The sequence below is a fragment of the Littorina saxatilis genome, linkage group LG4 (genome assembly GCF_037325665.1).
Source record: "Littorina saxatilis isolate snail1 linkage group LG4, US_GU_Lsax_2.0, whole genome shotgun sequence".
NCBI lineage: Eukaryota > Metazoa > Mollusca > Gastropoda > Littorinimorpha > Littorinidae > Littorina > Littorina saxatilis.
In genome coordinates this window covers 13,251,141-13,271,888 of record NC_090248.1, presented here as the reverse complement: position 1 = coordinate 13,271,888, position 20,748 = coordinate 13,251,141, and the positions used below count along the sequence as shown (strand labels likewise).

At 44.6% G+C, this 20,748-nt stretch overlaps 1 protein-coding gene across 1 annotated transcript in view; it reads right to left on the bottom strand.

Annotated features, from left to right (window-relative positions):
* Positions 1-462: 462 nt before the first annotated feature.
* LOC138964005 (uncharacterized) overlaps positions 463-20,748 on the bottom strand; it is a 28,796-nt gene continuing 8,510 nt past the window's right edge. Inside the window, exons 3-7 of the mRNA XM_070335879.1 lie at positions 14,737-14,937; positions 12,852-13,016; positions 7,622-8,388; positions 5,003-5,309; positions 463-1,182 (exon numbers count right to left, since the gene is read on the bottom strand). Of these exons, the coding sequence (XP_070191980.1) occupies positions 940-1,182; positions 5,003-5,309; positions 7,622-8,388; positions 12,852-13,016; positions 14,737-14,937 (1,683 nt within the window). The 3' untranslated portion in view covers positions 463-939. The remainder of the gene's footprint in view (positions 1,183-5,002; positions 5,310-7,621; positions 8,389-12,851; positions 13,017-14,736; positions 14,938-20,748) is intronic.

The following is a 20,748-nucleotide window of genomic DNA, read 5'->3' as shown; positions in this document are numbered from 1 at the left end:
GCGCCGCCACTACTCACAATTGAAAACAGACCGAATAAAAAATGTGGAAAGGAAAATACGGACCAGGCAACATTCTACCAAGCAACAATATTAAGGTCACCACATATTCACTTACAAAGTTGATCTGCGGTCGTGTTCTGTGAACGGCACTGTTCGACTGACGTCTTTTTCAAAAAGGGAACACAGACGAACGCACAAGATTTCTTCTTCCAGCTCAAAGAATAACCCTGCAAACCAACTCGAACGTTCTGCGAAGTCTTTCTTTTCTTTCTTTCTTTATTTGGTGTTTAACGTCGTTTTCAACCGTTCAAGGTTATATCGCGACGGGTTCTGCGAAGTGTGTGTATGTGTGTACGTATGTGTGTGTGTACGTATGTGTGTGTACGTGTGTGTACGTGTGTGTACGTGTGTGTGTGTGTGTGTGTGTGTGTAATTGAAAGAGAGAGATCAAATCAAATCAAATCAAATCAAATCAAATTTTACTTTACGAGGGTAATTGCATAAGCAATATAAACCAGCTTATTTTCAACCAGCCCTCGCCCAGAGAGGGACTACTCTAATCTTATATACATATATATATACAGAGAGAGAGAGAGAGAGAGAGAGAGAGAGAGAGAGAGAGAGAGAGAGAGAGAGAGAGAGAGAGAGAGAGAGAGAGAGAGAGAGAGAGAGAGAGAGAGAGAGAGAGAGCAAACAAATGGAACGTATACATGATGGCAGAGTGTAAGCACATTAACGCTTATTTCAGCCCAGCATGTACGCATATTATTCCTTTCAATTTGTGCATCGGGAACGAGACAAAAAAACATTTACCAACAAAATATCAACCATGATTACAACCTTGGTCACAGTCTGCAAAATTGATTCATTCCGCACCACAGTCACACTACATTTCTCAGTAAAATAAATCATTTGAGCAAAAACTAAATGCAGATGCTATCATCTTAAGATGTCTTCTCTGCCGCTCTTTTTCAAAATAAAACGTCCGACGTCGGCAAACACATCCGTGCCTCGTTTTAACGTGTCAGGGGAGACAAGCGACTTTTCCGGTTCCGGTCCGGTCACGTGGAGCACTAGGGTCTCTGTCCGCCAATCAAAAGGCTCCGTTTGTCGTTTGTCCTGAATGCTGCGCATGAAGCCTTTGTGCCACGTGGGATGACACAGCTGATAGTAGCACATCACCTGAAAAATGGAATGTTTCTATTGTAGATGACAGACCAAAAACACCGCCCCCCAAAATTAGTGTAGTCAAGTGGCGTATCCAGTCTTTTTGTGTAATTATCTCCTGCCCGACTCAGTTGCCTCCCCTGTCTATTATCTTCCCCTGACCCAAGTTGTGTCTCCCGCTAGGATTATTGTGTGTTTACTATCGTAGGGAAGACTCTTGACCGGATTCCTTTCTAACCTCTTATCCCAGATTTAGGTGGTCGTTATGTAATGTGCCGCCAGACTGTCTGGGTATCGTTGGACGGCGTTTTGTCAAGTGGGTGTCATTTCTTTTGACAGGGTGGCTTGGAGGTTTTAGTCTCTTACCCCTCTCCCCCTTCTTTGTAACTGGTTGTAATATAATGAGCCTTATCCGGTGTGCGTAATATTTCCGGTGCGTGACACCTCTGTAACGATTTCTGCCTCGGTAACGATCCCTTTTCATTGGGCAGGCAATCTTAAGTAGAACGCCCCCCGTTGTCTGACACCGGGTATCTTTCCTATTGGCTATTGGGAATCGGAGTTGACCAGCCTTTAAAAGGGAGAGCATTTAGGCTAGAGGGGAGAACGCGATTTGTGATATACTGAGCTGTGTGCTGCTCGATTGTGTCGGTTGACGTGAACGGTCGAAGTGCTGACCATATTTGTCGCGAAGTTGTAATCAGTCGACGTGTGGTGTTAAATTCCGATACCTGTGCTCTTGTGTTTACTGTTTCAAGTGTGCTCACTGAGGAGAATCTACACTGCTTTCTGGAGTTAACTTTCTGGTGTTTACTTTCTGGTGTTTGCTTCTGGTGTACGTTAATTAAAAGTCACGTTATCGCAACCTCTGTCTTGGCGTCTCATTTATGCTTCCTGGCCTATCCCCCCCTTCCACTCCACCCTATCACATCTGGCGCTGCGAGCAGGATTCAGGAAGTAGAGACGCCGTAGTTTAACACCAGAAAGCAGGGGTAGCAGTGTAGGATTGACTCAGCATATCCAAGATGGCGGTCGACGGGGTTCCTAGACCCCAGTGGCAGATATTCCCCCCTCCCAGGCTTCCTGTCTTCACTGGTGGTGACGATGGCTGTCCGCTAGACGACTACGTCACAGAGGCTCGTCGCATCATTGCCCACTTCAACCTGGAGGCGCTGGGCAGCGAGGCTGCTGAATGGCTGATCCAGTCACTTGCTGGGCCTGCCAAGAAGGAGATCAACCTGCACCCCCCTCAGGCGACTGCCACGGCTGACTTAGTCCTGAACATCCTGCAGGACACGTTTGGGGACCACGCCAGCATTTCCACTCTACTAGCGTCCTTCTACAGCATCTCCCAGAGTCAAGAGGAGGGCATTCTCTCATATGCCCACAAGTTGCAGGCTCTGCAGGTGAAGACGAATGCTGTTGTTGCCGGTACAGTTACCGATGCTGCACTTCGTGATCGATTCATGCACGGACTGTTCTTGCCTGCAATGAGACGGGACCTCATGCGCTTTACGAGAGGGCGTGAAGCTGTCCCTTTTGCGGCAGTCCGTGCAGAAGCTCTCAGGTGGATGAGGGAAGATTTCGAGGTGGTGGCGAAGCAACAAACGGCTGTTTCTACACAGATGGGTGCAGAGTTAGGCAGACTGCAGGTCCCAGTCAACGAACTCGCCGTCAGCTCAGCAGAGCTACGCGCTGCCCTGCACCAACACACGCCAGCTGCCTCACGACAACAAAAGCCATCCGCGAAGCCACGTTGTTGGCTTTGTAACCGCCACGGCCATCTACAGAGCAGGTGCCCTACCAAGCGTCATGGAGGTGAACAACCGCTGTCATGGAGACAGCCAAGTGAGAAACGCGCGAGTCATCAATCAACATCCATCACGGCGCAACCTCTCCTTGAGCAAAGCTGTCAGACAGAGGAACAGCATCGGCTGGCGACAACCCCCGTCCCCGTGCAGCTACACGACGCTCAGCTGATTTCATTTTGGGATTCGCTACTTAATCTTGCCCCTGTACCCCGAGTCCCTGCTACCCCAACGTTCCCGGACCGAGGCACTGTCTGCATCGCACGCCCTGTCTTCCCCCCACCCGTCCAGCCTCATCCGGTGCAGCCAGCGGCCCCTGCACCTGTTCTACAGGCCCAGGTGCTTCCAGTGCCAGTACTGCGAGTCCAAGACCAGCCTCTGGCTAGAGACCCAGAACCTCTGGTTCCTCCTCCAGCTGCTGTGCCTGTGCGCCGCTCACAGCGTATACGGCAGAGATTGTCGTCGTTCTGAGCAGTCATGGGATTAACTTGATTTTATTTATTTTGAACAGACGGACTTGTGTGTAATATAATAAGTGTGCCGCTGTCATAACCCCGCCATCCGTCTATTGTGAACAGTCAGGAAAACAATGTGCTGCTGTCATGTGGGCAATGTGTCATTTGTGAGACTTTTCGTGTTCTGCTAAGAGACTGTGTACACTATGATTATTGATTGCCTGTTGTATTGTGTCTTGTATGAATGGGTTGGGTGACTGTGAGTGTCATCCGTTACCGTTTCTGATTTTATTTGTTGTTTCACTTGGGTGAACTTGTGTTTGATTTATAGATGTCATTTTCAGCTATTCCCGAGGCGCTGTACCTGCGAGGACGCAGTTGGTATAGAGCTGGGGGGGATGTAGTCAAGTGGCGTATCCAGTCTTTTTGTGTAATTATCTCCTGCCCGACTCAGTTGCCTCCCCTGTCTATTATCTTCCCCTGACCCAAGTTGTGTCTCCCGCTAGGATTATTGTGTGTTTACTATCGTAGGGAAGACTCTTGACCGGATTCCTTTCTAACCTCTTATCCCAGATTTAGGTGGTCATTATAAATGTAATGTGCCGCCAGACTGTCTGGGTATCGTTGGACGGCGTTTTGTCAAGTGGGTGTCATTTCTTTTGACAGGGTGGCTTGGAGGTTTTAGTCTCTTACCCCTCTCCCCCTTCTTTGTAACTGGTTGTAATATAATGAGCCTTATCCGGTGTGCGTAATATTTCCGGTGCGTGACACCTCTGTAACGATTTCTGCCTCGGTAACGATCCCTTTTCATTGGGCAGGCAATCTTAAGTAGAACGCCCCCCGTTGTCTGACACCGGGTATCTTTCCTATTGGCTATTGGGAATCGGAGTTGACCAGCCTTTAAAAGGGAGAGCATTTAGGCTAGAGGGGAGAACGCGATTTGTGATATACTGAGCTGTGTGCTGCTCGATTGTGTCGGTTGACGTGAACGGTCGAAGTGCTGACCATATTTGTCGCGAAGTTGTAATCAGTCGACGTGTGGTGTTAAATTCCGATACCTGTGCTCTTGTGTTTACTGTTTCAAGTGTGCTCACTGAGGAGAATCTACACTGCTTTCTGGAGTTAACTTTCTGGTGTTTACTTTCTGGTGTTTGCTTCTGGTGTACGTTAATTAAAAGTCACGTTATCGCAACCTCTGTCTTGGCGTCTCATTTATGCTTCCTGGCCTATCCCCCCCCTTCCGCTCCACCCTATCACATTAGAATTGAAGAATGTTATACTCATCGAAAGAGAACACTCCTTATACACAAAAAGTTCAGCTGTTAGTGAAAACACCCCCTACCAACACGGTTACACCACACTCACCAAAACAAATTTAATAATCTCTTTATTTATAGGGGGCTTGGAACAGTTTACTTTAATACCTCTTAAATATTAATAGTTTTTAAGAATAGGCCGAGAAAAAAACAGTGAATAAGATCAATGCTGAATCGTTCTCTCAGGACCCCGTAATAATTGAGTTCTCGAGACAACAAAACATGAACACACACATAGAACGGGTTAGCTTCTGACCTGCAAATGCCTGTACTGATACAACTGGTCAGGGTGCCTCTCGTAGGTTCTGTACGACATGAGAATGGAGTTGAAGCAAAAGTCATTGTCGACATAGTAGCGCTGGGCAGCCAGCATATGGCGTAACCATGGCGACCGTGGACGGGCGAGAAGTACCCCGTTGTTGATATTGTCCGGCCACACCCCGTTCTGCACCCAGTCCGAGTTGGCCACGGTCGGGTAGCTGAGTAGCCAGTCGGGTACCCGCTGTGTCCACATGGCTTCGAAGTCCGAGTACGCTCCGCCGTACTTGTATAGGATGTAGTATCTGCACAATGGATTGGTTGGTTGGTAAAGCCTGATATTAAATGTGCGAAGTCGACTCGCTGCACAAAGCTTTGGCACTGGACGTTTTGTACAAAGACTTCGCGAAGTCTACTTCACACAGCTCGCTGCACAAAGCTTTGGCACTGGACGTTTTGTACAAAGCTTTGGCACTGGACGTTTTGTACAAAGCTTTGGCACTGGACGTTTTGTACAAAGCTTTGGCACTGGACGTTTTGTACAAAGCTTTGGCACTGGACGTTTTGTACAAAGCTTTGGCACTGGACGTTTTGTACAAAGCTTTGGCACTGGACGTTTTGTACAAAGCTTTGGCACTGGACGTTTTGTACAAAGCTTTGGCACTGGACGTTTTGTACAAAGCTTTGGCACTGGACGTTTTGTACAAAGACTTGGCACTGGACGTTTTGTACAAAGCTTTGGCACTGGACGTTTTGTACAAAGCTTTGGCACTGGACGTTTTGTACAAAGACTTGGCACTGGACGTTTTGTACAAAGCTTTGGCACTGGACGTTTTGTACAAAGACTTGGCACTGGACGTTTTGTACAAAGCTTTGGCACTGGACGTTTTGTACAAAGACTTGGCACTGGACGTTTTGTACAAAGCTTTGGCACTGGACGTTTTGTACAAAGCTTTGGCACTGGACGTTTTGTACAAAGCTTTGGCACTGGACGTTTTGTACAAAGCTTTGGCACTGGACGTTTTGTACAAAGCTTTGGCACTGGACGTTTTGTACAAAGCTTTGGCACTGGACGTTTTGTACAAAGCTTTGGCACTGGACGTTTTGTACAAAGCTTTGGCACTGGACGTTCGGTAAAAAGACTTGGCACTGGACGTTTTGCACAAAGCTTTGGCACTGGACGTTTTGTACAAAGCTTTGGCACTGGACGTTTTGTACAAAGCTTTGGCACTGGACGTTTTGTACAAAGCTTTGGCACTGGACGTTTTGTACAAAGCTTTGGCACTGGACGTTTTGTACAAAGCTTTGGCACTGGACGTTTTGTACAAAGACTTCGCGAAGTCTTCGCAAAGTCAACTTCGGGCTCAATTAAGGAAGACCTTTGTTGATAATAACAATACAAATAACAACCCTTTATTGTCCATTAAAATGAATACATTAAAATGGAAAATTGTCTTCGACACGTCTAACGTCTTGATTTGAACGTCCTTCAGCCGATATGGCTGTCCGGGACCAATACAGGATGTTGTCCTTTCTCAGTTCACACAGCAGTCTCGCATGTTTGAAACTATAACATTGTCATTGAGGTCTATCGCTGTACAAAGGAGGTTCTAACAAGCTCAAGTCTTCAATCAATCAATCAATGACGCTTATATCGCGCATATTCCGTGGGTACAGTTCTAGGCGCTCTGCAGTGATGCCGTGTGAGATGAAATTTTATACGGCCAGTAGATTGCAGCCATTTCGGCGCATATTTACCTTTCACGGCCTATTATTCCAAGTCACACGGGTATAGGTAGACAATTATTAACTGTGCCTAAGCAATTTTGCCAGGAAAGACCCTTTTGTCAATCGTGGGATCTTTAACGTGCACACCCAATGTAGTGTACACGGGGGGAGGGTTCGGACACCGAAGAGAGTCTGCACACAAAGTTGACTCTGAAATAAATTTCCGCCGAACCTGGGATCGAACTCACGCTGACAGCGGCCAACTGAATACAAATCCAGCGCGCTACCAACTGAGCTATATCCCCGCCCCGTCTTTTCACACTTGTTACTTCAAATCTTGTTAAAAATCTTGCTCTCCTTTGAAAAGTTAAAAATCTTGCTCTCCTTTGAAAAGTTAAAAATCTTGCTCTCCTTTAAAAAGTTAAAAAATCTTGCTCTCCTTTGAAAAGTTAAAAATCTTGTCGGGACTGCAGATTGGAAAACTAAAAGCAAGAAATGACAATGTCAAAACCACGAGATAAGTGCGTGAAAATAAAATAAATGACACAGGTATAAAGTAGCTATGGGAATATTTTCCTCGAGTTAATTCACAATAGTTTCAAGCAAATGTCAAAAATCGTTACCGATAATTGTCTTCCCACAAGCCAGAATTTGCTGCGTTTGTGGAGGCTTTACTTGATTGTTAGAATTTGTTGATTGTTATCAAACGATCAGATTTCGTTGTCAAAACAGTTTTAGCCTATTCCTAGCACAGGAAACTGCATTGACAACAACTAAACCAACCCACACGCGCAAACAAACAGGCAACCCCCCCCCCTCCCCTCCCCTCCGATCCTTTACACATACACCACTCTTCCCCCTCCCACCTAGCCATCAGCAGCAAACGTACCTTGTTATGTCGCTCTTGTGTTCAATATTATCCACCTTCTGCTGAAAGACAGTCTCTGGTATCTCCATGTGAACGAAGGTAATATTTTCCCCTTTCAATTTCTCCCACCACAGGCCGGTAAACTCTCTGTTTCCGTGCATATAGATATGGTGAAAACCTCCCACGTATAAGACACTCAGAAGCGTCACAAACTGATAGAACTGAAGCTCCGTTGAACTCTTCTCATTTCTGTTGAACCAGATGAAATGAGAAATCCGCGGAATGGAGCCAGGTATTCTTTTCGGAAGCATGGGAGATCTCTTTCCGTAAAACAGCCATCGCGAAAGCTCGGCGAAAGATGAGTTGGCGTGCATGATATCCTTGGGGTAAACTGGGGGAGAGTCCGGAAGAAAAACACAATGGATTTTATCGTCCGCTATCCTTGAACCGTAATTCTCCTGTGAAACACAAGTCGGCGTTGCAGCTGACGAAAGAAGCCGAAGGAAGTTTTCTTTGGTTGAATCGTCGAAACCTCGGTTGGCTGCGAAAACTCCGTGGCCGAGGTCTAATCTGCCGCCATTGTCCTTGGAGACAGCCGCCCACAGCGGCTGCGCATTCAGGTCCCGTGGCATGCGCGTGATTATGACGTTGCAGCTGACGTAGACGCCGCCATCTTGTTGCAGGAAGGAGAGAATTGTGCGGAGGCTGTTGAGGTCAGACCCACACGGGACAAGGCTGAGGTTCTTCATGGGTCTCAGGACCAGGTTAGGTACTGACTGCTTCAGCTCCTGACAAGAGAGGAGGACAAGGTTACATTTAATGTAAGTGTTCCCCAAGGCACGCACGCACGTACGCATGATACACGCACGCAGGTATGCACGCACACACACACGCACACAAACAAACAAACACACAAACACACACACACACACAAACACACACACACAAACACACACACACACACACACACACGCTCTCCATTGCGGCAATGCCAGTCTGAATGAATAAAATAAGTAAAACAATAATACTAAAAAAAACAGTTGCAACATATTATTTCACCAAGTCTTACGTTTAAGGATACATGTGCATGTGTCTGGATTATAGTTTGACCCCCTTAACTCATTTTCATCATCTACACAAGTGTGAAGATATTTTAGTTATCAAATGGGCGGTCTCTTTCGCGTATGTAGGTTTAACACGCATTCGTTCCCTTTAAACCACGAAGGAGCAAATCGTTTTATTTGCAACGTGGAAGTTGTCAAAACCAATCGTGATCATGTCATGAGAAAAAAAACTAAAAACGTTGGGACACAAAAGGTCTCGAAACACATACATGTCATCAATTATAAACCAGAAGAGATGATATACACTCACACGCACGCATGGACTCGTACTCACGCACACGCGCGCACACACACACAAACACACACACACACACACACACACACACGCACACACATCTACATCTACATTCATAGTCAACAACGCTTAATTAAAAGCATACACCATCAAACATACATTACAAAAGATTCTTCCACTAACTAAGTAATAAAAACATGAATAAAATAGGTAGTAAAAAAACAAGGAAATACCAGCTGAATACCCTTAATCAAACAAAACATGTTATCAACAATGCTGAAAACAGTCCTAGATGTTTATATACATTATCACTAAAACAACAAATACACTACATGTAGCCTACTGATGGACTGAGAAAACAAAATCAGGGGTTGTATTTCTTGAAGACGTGCGTTTTAAGTGCTCGTTTGAATGCTTGGGGTGACTGAGAGTGGCGGATGTGAAAGGGGAGAGAATTCCATTGTGTGGGTGCGCAGAAAGTAAAAGTGCGTTGTCCGTATGTTTTGGTTTTGGTGTGTGGAATGGTAAGGATGCGACAGTCAGAAGAGGCACGGAGTTGTCTTGTTGGAGAATAGACGGTGAGGAGTTCAGAGAAGTAAGCAGGAGACGAGCCAGAAAAGAAGTTAAAGCAGAGGGTGGACAGTTTGTAGTCAATGCGGGCTTGAATAGGTAACCAGTGCAGTGTGTGAAGAAGTGGTGTTGCGTGATCTCGTTTTCGTGCTTTGAGAATGAGGCGTGCTGCCGAGTTTTGGACTTTTTGTAGTTTATGCAGGAGGTACAGAGGACAGCCAGAGAGAAGAGAGTTGCAGTAGTCAAGTTTAGAAAGAACAAAGGCACAGACAAGAGTGTTAGTTGTTTGAGAGGAGAGTGTGTGGCGAATGGTGCTGATCTTACGAAGCTCAAAATAAGCTGCTCTACAGACTAAAGATATATGTTTGTTAAGGGTCATGTCAGATGAAAGGATATGAAACACAAATACATGCATTACAAATCTGAGGCGTGTCGGTTTGAATCAAAATACAAAATGTTTTGAGAAGATTATTTGTAGAAAAAAAAACCCTGTACACGTTTGAAATCGGATGACTATAAACCGGACATTCGCCAGTTTTCAAAACCGGAATTTCAAACCGGTTATTGTTTTTTGTTTAACGTCCCTACACTGAACCGACATTGGATGTCCGGGCCTATTTCAAACCGGAAGACCGTGTCGATTTATTCATAACCTGCGTGGGCAGAAATGTACACTTACCCCAACAGTAATGTCGGTATGTGTCGGAGGGTTTTTCACCCATATCTTTCTGAAGGGCAAATTAGACTATTCACTGTGCTGTTACCATTGCCCGTTCTTATTGGATTCATGCAGCGTCACGCATAGTGGATTTTACACACTCACTGTAGTGCCGCCCATTGTGTGTGATCGAACTTTGACCTCTTCAGCGAAAGAACGGTCAAGCTATTGCTAACCACTGACAGAGAAGCGCGCAGAGTAAGTGACCTGTTGTTGTTCCCACAACGAACTTTATGGGATTAGTCGGGTAAAGAGTCTGATGTGGGACCAGGCATACATGATAAATAAAGTGCGATAGCCAAGACCAGACTCACCCGATACTCGTGCGTCTGCGCATTCGCTGAATATAGTGCCTGCTAAAATGTTAATAAGTATATAAAGTTTAGATGTGCGACGTCACTGAATTTAAAGTAAAGGTTAAATGCAAACAAGGAACTTAGTCGATAAATATCGACAGGGGGCGGACAAATGGTTTACATGTGAAATGTGTGTATATGGGTGTGGTTCTGAAACAAACAAACCATGTGAACCCCCCCATCCCACCGCTCGCGGGCTGAACGACTGACGCGGTCTTTTCCAGAAGAACACCGCGTGTACATAATACACAATTCGATCGCGTAGCACTGCCAATGCACATTTTCGCAACGAAAACCGTGCTACTGTTTCTTGTGTGTTAAATCTGAAAGCAATATAAGTGAACGAACAATTGAAAACTGATATCACGTTACTAAACTCCCAAAAGTAATAAATTACTTCTGACTGCGGTACACAATACGGCAGTCACCTCTGCGAATGCTGTCGAAGAATCTAACCGAAAGTAAACATTCTGGGTATCTACGCGCATCGGCCTTGACGCAAGTTCAATACTGAGCCAGTGAGCGCGCCGCGGCGAAGTTGGCCGCTGTAAGTCTCGCAGCGCTGGCTGGCTGAGCGAGTTGCGTGTCCATCCATATTAGGTCCAAGCCGCACCGTAGATCAGATTAGTAGGTGCTTGATTTTGGTATTTTGATTTTACATAACATTAAACCTTTCTTGGGGTTCATGGTCATGGCAACAGCCATAATAATATTATATCATGTATAATATTACATTTCAGCATATTTGAATTACATGTCATCATACCAAACTGTCATACATTTTTATTCCTACATCATTCTGATTGATCACAACCAAACCTACTATCAGTGGACACATCCAAATGTAAGCGCCTGTTCTTGACAACTTTTAATCGATCTAAAAATAGCAACTTGCTGGGCCCTTTGCCGCCAACAGACACTGTTTGGCCTGTAGGTAAAATGTACAATGTATTTTCTGATTTGTGCACAAAAGCTTTTTTTCTTTTTTCTTTTTTTTAACATAACAATGTTTAATGTCACTGTATGTTTAAAAGACCATGGTCATATTTGTAAAAAAAATGTTAAATTAGAAAATAAATAACATTTTGGTTCATGATTTTTCCTACACCTGTGCTAAAAATAAGAAATAAAAATGTCGGGTATATAAGTCACTCAAATACAGCTAGGTATGAATGGCTCGGTTTGAGTTTGTTGCAGTTGACCCTGCACAATGCGACATATCATGTTTTTGTTGAACAATTTTGACGTCACCCCTCCCATAGGGTGACGTATTTCACAACTTCCTGTGTTACACAAACTCTGTGATGACCAATTTTGACGTCACCCCTCCCATAGGGTGACGGATTTCACAACTTTCTACAGATGAACAATGTTGCCTTCACCCCTCCCATAGGGTGACGGATGTCACAACTTCCTGTGTACACAAACTGATGACGTATTTCACAACAAAATGGCGCTGCCCATGGTCAACCTCTAAACTATCCGTATAGAATGGGGGCGTCCTCGCCCCCATAATGAATAGCGGGAGAGAGGAGGGGTGCTAGTCTAACATCATCCTTACCATGAGTTGTACATAAATTGGACCAGTTGGGGGGTCAAAAATAGGGAAACATAAGCCGTGTTCATTTATTTCTGTCCAGTGTAACATCCTCCTTATCATGAGTTGTACATAAGTTGGACCATAGAGGGGGGGGGGGGGGGGGGTTGCAAATAGTGAAACCTATGCCGTGTTCAGTTTTGCTGGCCAGTGAACATCCCTGCAGGGCCAGGTGTTGTACATGAGTTTGTCCAACGGAGAGGGGGGGGGGGAGTTGGGGATGGTTCAAATAGTTCTTTTTCTTCTTCTTCTTCGTTCATGGGCTTAGACTCCCACGTTCACTCATGTTTTTAGCACGAGTGGATTTTTACGTGTTCGGGCAGCATACGCCGATTTTGGGGGAGGCATGCTGGGTATTTTCGTGTTTCTATAACCCACCGATCTCTCGGCATGGATTACAGGATCTTTTCCGTGCACACTTGGTCTTGTGCTTGCGTGTACACACGAAGGGGGTTAAGTCATGAGCAGGTCTGCACATAAGTTGACCTGGGAGATCGGAAAAATCTCCACTCTTAACCCACCAGGCGGCAGCGACAACTCACGACCTCCCGATTAGGAGGCTGATTTCTTACCACCACGCCACTGCGCCCGTTCAAATAGTGAAAGCTAAGCCGTGTTTAATTTTGCTGTCTAGTGTAACAGCCCCCTTACCAAGAACCAGGTGTTGTACATAAGCTTGTCCAGCGGGGGTGTGCGCCGATGGTGGAAGATCAGCTTGACGGGTTGCAGCAGTCGCAGCACACTCAAGACGCCCAGGTAGTGGTGAAAGCCGAAGTGACCGGAGCTGCACCACACGTAGTGCACTGTTGTGGGGGCCTGCCCACATAGGTCATACAAATAATATAATCCGCCTTAAACAAACGAAGTTTCCACCGTACGCTAAGGACGCCCAGGTAGTGGTGAAAGCCGAAGTGACCGGAGCTGCACCACACGTAGTGCAGTGTTGTGGGGGCCTGCCCACATGGCTAGGTCATACAAATAATCCACGTTAAACGCACAAAGCTTCCAAAGAACCAGTACTAGATAGTAGGGACCCGTGCAAATAATGGTAATACAAGTAATCCACGTCAAACTCAGTGCGACGCACAAAGCTCGCAAAGAACATTTCTAGATAGGTGGACCTGTCCGCAATGGCATCACAAACAATCTATGTTAAACGCATACAGCTTCCAAAGAACCAGTTCTTAAAATGAGCATTTTGAGATTTGTAGGGAATATTCAACAGGGAAAGGACTCAACTTGGGTTCCTTGAAAATGTCACTGCAATATAGTTTTCAGCTGAGACATTGAAAAAAGTTATGACTTGCATAAACTCGCTTGTGCATGTTCTATGTCTCTGACGGTGCTAGCGTTTGCCTCCCAGATACGATAACAGTTTTACATTTCAACGTTGTTCATGCAATACACAAAGAAACAAGTCGCGTAAGGCGAAAATACAATATTTAGTCAAGTAGCTGCCATTTTTCAGCAAGACCGTATACTCGTAGCATCGTCAGGCCACCGCTCATGGCAAAGGCAGTGAAATTGACAAGAAGAGCGGGGTAGTAGTTGCGCTAAGAAGGATAGCACGCTTTTCTGTACCTCTCTTTGTTTTAACTTTCTGAGCGTGTTTTGAATCCAAACATATCATATGTATATGTTTTTGGAATCAGGAACCGACAAGGAATAAGATGAAAGTGTTTTTAAATTGATTTGGACAATTTAATTTTGATAATAATTTTTATATATTTAATTTTCAGAGCTTGTTTTTAATCCGAATATAACATATTTATATGTTTTTGGAATCAGCAAATGATGGAGAATAAGATAAACGTAAATTTGGATCGTTTTATAAATTTTTATTTTTTTTTACAATTTTCAGATTTTTAATGACCAAAGTCATTAATTAATTTTTAAGCCACCAAGCTGAAATGCAATACCGAACCCCGAGCTTCGTCGAAGATTACTTGACCAAAATTTCAACCAATTTGGTTGAAAAATGAGGGCGTGACAGTGCCGCCTCAACTTTCACGAAAAGCCGGATATGACGTCATCAAAGACATTTATCAAAAAAATGAAAAAAACGTATGGGGATATCAATCCCAGGAACTCTCATGTCAAATTTCATAAAGATCGGTCCAGTAGTTTGGTCTGAATCGCTCTACACGCACGCACGCACACACACACACACACACACATACACACACACATACACCACGACCCTCGTTTCGATTCCCCCTCGATGTTAAAATATTTAGTCAAAACTTGACTAAATATAAAAAGAAAAGCATACGGAATGCGCTAAGTTATATCCTAATGGTGTGTTTTTCCTCATGTTCATCTTTCATTCCAAAAATCCCGGATTCCGAAGCAAGCAAACAAGCAAGCAAACACGCACACACGTAGGCACCTGTACCTACGCACGCACGTACGCACGCACGCACACACACTGACACACACACACACACACACACACACACACACACACACACACACACACACACACACACACACACTAACACTAATAACCAGCCAGCGGTCCAACATGTACACCCACCTGTCCAGGTAGAGAGTAATCGGGCTGCAGTTGGGACCACGCTTCGTGTTGCGAGTAATGCCTGAACAGAGGAATGGTCTCTTCGCCAAGCTTGCGAGTGAGAGGAATATCCGACTTGAGCTCCGGCTTGAACACGAACGAGTGGTCACACATCTCACACTCTTCCTCTTCTTCCGCTGCCACTAGGTCGCCACCGGTCAGCTGCCCATAGAATTACATTTTGATATCCTCCAGGCGGCAACCCCCACCGTTAAGCGGTGTTCACATGGCAGACTTTGAACCAACTGCCTCAAACTGTAAGTGCTGTCAAGTTCAAATGGAAGACTTTCAACCATTTACCCCAAAACTTTACTTGGGTTTGAACTCGCTCCCGAGTTGCTGAGGCCAAGTCAGCAAAAAGTCTGCCATGCGAACGGACCCGACGATTCAGCTCAGATTTAGTTCACATTAAGAAGCAACTTGAAAACTCAGTAGAGGGCTGCTCCACTCCTCGGCGATTTACAAATAACTGTTATTGTCAGTAAGTACTGGTGTCACATGACTGATGTGAAACAGTTGATTGGCTAATGGCAATGCGCTCAAAACTGTCAGCGCACTCTTGGAGTGCGCTGACAGTTTTCCAGAGCGTATTCTTCCGCCCTTTTCTAAAGCGAGGCTGTGCCCCTTCTTTTGATTTGAGAAGATTCTTCTCATCCTCCGTGTTAGTGACATGTAGCTTATCATCTCCACATTACCAAATGATGCTTGACCCTACATTTCCCGCGGCTAAAAGCAGAAGTGGGTTTTTCTCTGACAGATTTCATGCGCCTGTGCCACAGTGAATAATTATGTGCTTCTTCTTTCGACTTGCGAAGATTCTTCTCAGCGGCTGTGTTAGTGACATGTAGGGGAAGGGCCCCTAATATGGACCACTTTTTGTTTATTGCTGATAACTAGCTTGTTTTCTTGCGAAGAAGTTTCATTTTGTGGTTGGTAGTCCTTCTCTCTTAGTTTAACAGTTAGGCCTAATTAGAGTGAAATAGCTTTGATAGACCTTCAGCAAAAATTAAATACAGAAAAAATCACAAATGGGCGCCCAATATGGACCAGTGAAGCGGCCTTCACGAATCACTGTGAAAAGCCCCCTATACTTCAAAATAACATGATACAACGTAGTGTGCAAGTCAGACTTATTCAAATATGCTTTAGATTGAGCTGTTTCGGGTTGATGAGAGCATTATTTGAAGCACACCGGCTTATCAAAAACAGAGTGAAAATAAGTGAAATTATCAACTTCCACAAAAAAAGACTATTTGTTATATTTTTTTGAAATCTCGAGGGCTAGTTATAGGTTATTTTCAGCAAGCTTCTTAATGAATTAATTAAAATTGCATATAGTTTTTATTTTCTTCGATTTGTTGAAGGTGGTCCATATTAGGGGACTCACACATACTTTGAGGTTTTGCTATTATTTTTTGTTTGCAGTAGAAACTCGGGGTACACACTGTTAAAATGTAACAAATACTGTCTTAACTGTCATATATAGCCATTTTTGTGTTATGAAAGCTTTGGCTGTGGACAGAAACGAGTCCGTTTTAGGCGGCAAATTTAGAGTGAACGCTGCCAAAAGCGAAAAAGCCTAACGGTTTTGAGGTTTGTGTTTCTGCAACTGTTTTGACATGTGCAACTTATCCAGAGAGGGTGAATAAAGCGAATGAAATTGTTTTGAGCGCTCTAGCGCCGTTAGTTTGTCAGAACAGGAGGTGGTCCATATTAGGAGCCTTTCCCCTTGCTTATCGTCTCCATATTACCAAACAATGATGCTTGACCCTAAAATTTCCCGGGACTAAAAGCAGAAGGTTTTTTTCTGACAGATTTCGAGCTGGACAAAGCAGCATTTGGATGTCGACTGATTCAATAGACTGTCCGACTTGTATACTATGTATATGTAGCAGACGACACCATCAGTTCAGGACTGAAATGAACGGTTTTCGCATATTTCAAGACAACTACGATGTAAACAGAACACGCGAAGGCTTCAAAACATTCTTACCATGTAATCATAGCACCAACCTACCAGATGAATGCAGGTACATTGCGAGAAATAACATGCCAACTTTATTTTTTTGCGAATGAGGGAACCAACGTGTCAACGTTTGACATCAGGGGACGCCACTCAGTTGCTTGGGGGTCGTTCATTTTTTGGGGAACATAGAACATTTCGGTACATATTGTTTTTTTACCAATAATTAATACTTAAGTGTATGCTAACGGGTACATTTCGCACAACTGTAACTCATACTGTTAGTTGCTAATCGATAAAACGATACAGAGGGTAATTAAATCGTAAAAGGCATGGTCGGCGATGAAACCGTCAATACCCCCGACATGTGCAAAGCCGACACACACACAAAAGTAGAACTAACTCGACCTGTCCACAATCTATCCAAACGCTGGCAGAAAAATGTGCCTTTTCAAACGTTCTAATCTATTGTCGTTACTGACAATATCGTTATTGAAACAATCACAGTGCGCTAAGAGATTTATAAAGCAAATCTTGAAAATAATTATTGAACTCAGCGCTTTGCGCTTCGTTCAATAATTAATTTTCTCGATTTGCTCTATAAATCTCGTAGTGCACTGTGATGTCTCAATAACTTAAATGATTGCGCTTCCCGAATAGGTTAGGTCTAACCGGGCAGCAACGGAGGCGACCGGACAAGCCCGAATGCGAATGTCAGCTGAGAATCATCGTTTCATAAAACTTGTCTGAGCATTAGCAAGTCAAGTCAAGTCAATATTTATTTTTTTTAAACCCTAGGGTTACATGAATTGGAAAAAAATTACAATAAACACAACAAAAAGGATATGTAATAATGAGACACAACACTTCAAAATTAACCGGAAATAAATCAAACCTAATTCATAACTAAATGATTTTAATCATAAATGTTTTAGCAGGACTGTAATTGTTTTTGTTTTTGTTTATGTTTTAATAAAAAAAACGTGAACAAATAATCAAAACTCTTTCAAAATATTCTTTATAAAATATATCAAATTCCATAACTTTCGTTTGTTTGTTAATTCGAGTAACTGTTTAAATTTAACTATATTTGAATTTCTACGAAAATACAATGGTAATAACTTTTTCTTCACTTTTTTTTAGCGCTATTCACATGGGCAGCGACTTTTTCACGGTCCATAAAAAAACCATCAGTTATTTTTTTAATTTCTCTATGTTCATGCACGAAACGCTGAGCCTGGCCCGTGTCGGCCTGTCGTGTTATGACAGAGGTGACTCGAGTCAAAGCAGGCGATCAAGCGAATAACATGTCAATACCAAACATAAAGGAAGGGTCGAGAAACGGTGGACCATTCACACCAAAGGTGAAAAGAATTTCGCGTGAGGTCCGAAGGTCACCCTTACAATAAACTGCCATTTTGCGAGGAGCAGGCATGTAAAAAAAAAAAAAAAAAAAAAAAAAAAAAAAAAAAAAAAGGTAAAGCTATTCCCATAACCATATTGATCGTGGGGGAGCGAAATGTTTAAAGATCTCAACTTTCCTAGGGCCAGCTTTATGAGGGCGGTGCCCATCTCCTCTCCCTCGCTGCCTTTGCCTTCCCTGGGCCCTAAATAGGGTCAGGTGCCCATTTCCAGCTGGGTGGACTGGAGTAGAGCGCTCGGAAAAATGTGGTAATTGTATTCGCCTCCCACCTCCAGCATGAGAGGCACGCACTCTAACCACTATTACACTCCGGCTCTTTCAAGCCCGTCAACAGCATGGGAGGCAAGCACTCTAACCACTATGCCACTCCGGCTCTCTCAAGCCCGTCAACAGCATGGGAGGCAAGCACTCTAACCACTATGCCACTCCGGGTCTCTCAAGCCCGTCAACAGCATGGGAGGCAAGCACTCTAACCACTATGCCACTCCGGCTCTCTCAAGCCCGTCAACAGCATGGGAGGCAAGCACTCGATCTAACCACTATGCCACTCCGGCTCTCTCAAGCCCGTCAACAGCATGGGAGGCACGCACTCGATCTAACCACTATGCCACTCCGGCTCTCTCAAGCCCGTCAACAGCATGGGAGGCAAGCACTCGATCTAACCACTATGCCACTCCGGCTCTCTCAAGCCCGTCAACAGCATGGGAGGCAAGCACTCTAACCACTATGCCACTCCGGCTCTCTCAAGCCCGTCAACAGCATGAGAGGCAAGCACTCTAACCACTATGCCACTCCGGCTCTCTCAAGCCCGTCAACAGCATGAGAGGCAAGCACTCTAACCACTATGCCACTCCGGCTCTCTCAAGCCCGTCAACAGCATGGGAGGCAAGCACTCTAACCACTATGCCACTCCGGCTCTCTCAAGCCCGTCAACAGCATGGGAGGCAAGCACTCGATCTAACCACTATGCCACTCCGGCTCTCTCAAGCCCGTCAACAGCATGAGAGGCAAGCACTCTAACCACTATGCCACTCCGGCTCTCTCAAGCCCGTCAACAGCATGAGAGGCAAGCACTCTAACCACTATGCCACTCCGGCTCTCTCAAGCCCGTCAACAGCATGGGAGGCACGCACTCGATCTAACCACTATGCCACTCCGGCTCTCTCAAGCCCGTCAACAGCATGGGAGGCAAGCACTCGATCTAACCACTATGCCACTCCGGCTCTCTCAAGCCCGTCAACAGCATGGGAGGCAAGCACTCTAACCACTATGCCACTCCGGCTCTCTCAAGCCCGTCAACAGCATGAGAGGCAAGCACTCTAACCACTATGCCACTCCGGCTCTCTCAAGCCCGTCAACAGCATGAGAGGCAAGCACTCTAACCACTATGCCACTCCGGCTCTCAAGCCCGTCAACAGCATGGGAGGCAAGCACTCTAACCACTATGCCACTCCGGCTCTCTCAAGCCCGTCAACAGCATGGGAGGCAAGCACTCTAACCACTATGCCACTCCGGCTCTCTCAAGCCCGTCAACAGCATGGGAGGCAAGCACTCTAACCACTATGCCACTCCGGCTCTCTCAAGCCCGTCAACAGCCGATAAACTAAAAAAGCAAACTGTCGGCTGAGGCCGATACCAAACAGGATATTCCAGTACAGAGGGAAACAAGTCGCGTAAGGCAAAATTACTACATTTAGTCAAGCTGTGGAACTCACAGAATGAAACTGAACGTAGTCCGCCGCTAGTGCAAAAGGCAGTGAAAGTGACGAGCCTGTTTGGCGCGGTAGCGGTTGCGCTGTGCTTCATAGCACGCTTTACTGTACCTCTCTTCGTTTTAACTTTCTGAGCGTGTTTTTAATCCAAACATATCATAATAATCTGTATGTTTTTGGAATCAGGAACCGACAAGGAATAAGATGAAATTGTTTTTAAATTGATTTCGAAAATTTAATTTTGATCATAATTTTTATATTTTTAATTTTCAGAGCTTGTTTTTAATCCAAATATAACATATGTATATGTTTTTGGAATCAGGAAATGATGAAGAATAACATGAACGTAAATTTGGATCGTTTTATAAAAAAAAATTTTTTTACAATTTTCAGATTTTTAATGACCCAAGTCATTAATTAATTTTTAAGCCACCAAGCTGAAATGCAATATCGAAGTCCGGCCTTCGTCGAAAATTGCTTGGCCAAAATTTCAATCAATTTGATTGAAAAATGAGGGTGTGACAGTGCCGCCTGAACTTTTACAAAAAGCCGGATATGACGTCATCAAAGACATTTATCGAAAAAAAGAAAAAAATGCCCGGGCATATCATTCCCAGGAACTCTCATGTAAAATGTCATAAAGATCGGTCCAGTAGTTTAGTCTGAATTGCTCTACACACACACACGCACACACACACACACACACACACACATACACCACGACCCTCGTCTCGATTCCCCCTCTATGTTAAAACATTTAGTCAAAACTTGACTAAATGTAAAAAGAGACAAAAAGAGAATCTTTTCGATAAGGCCGACTTGACTTTCTTCAAAGGGCTAGTTAAAAGTGCGGGGCTGCTTTTCTGTTCAGACGC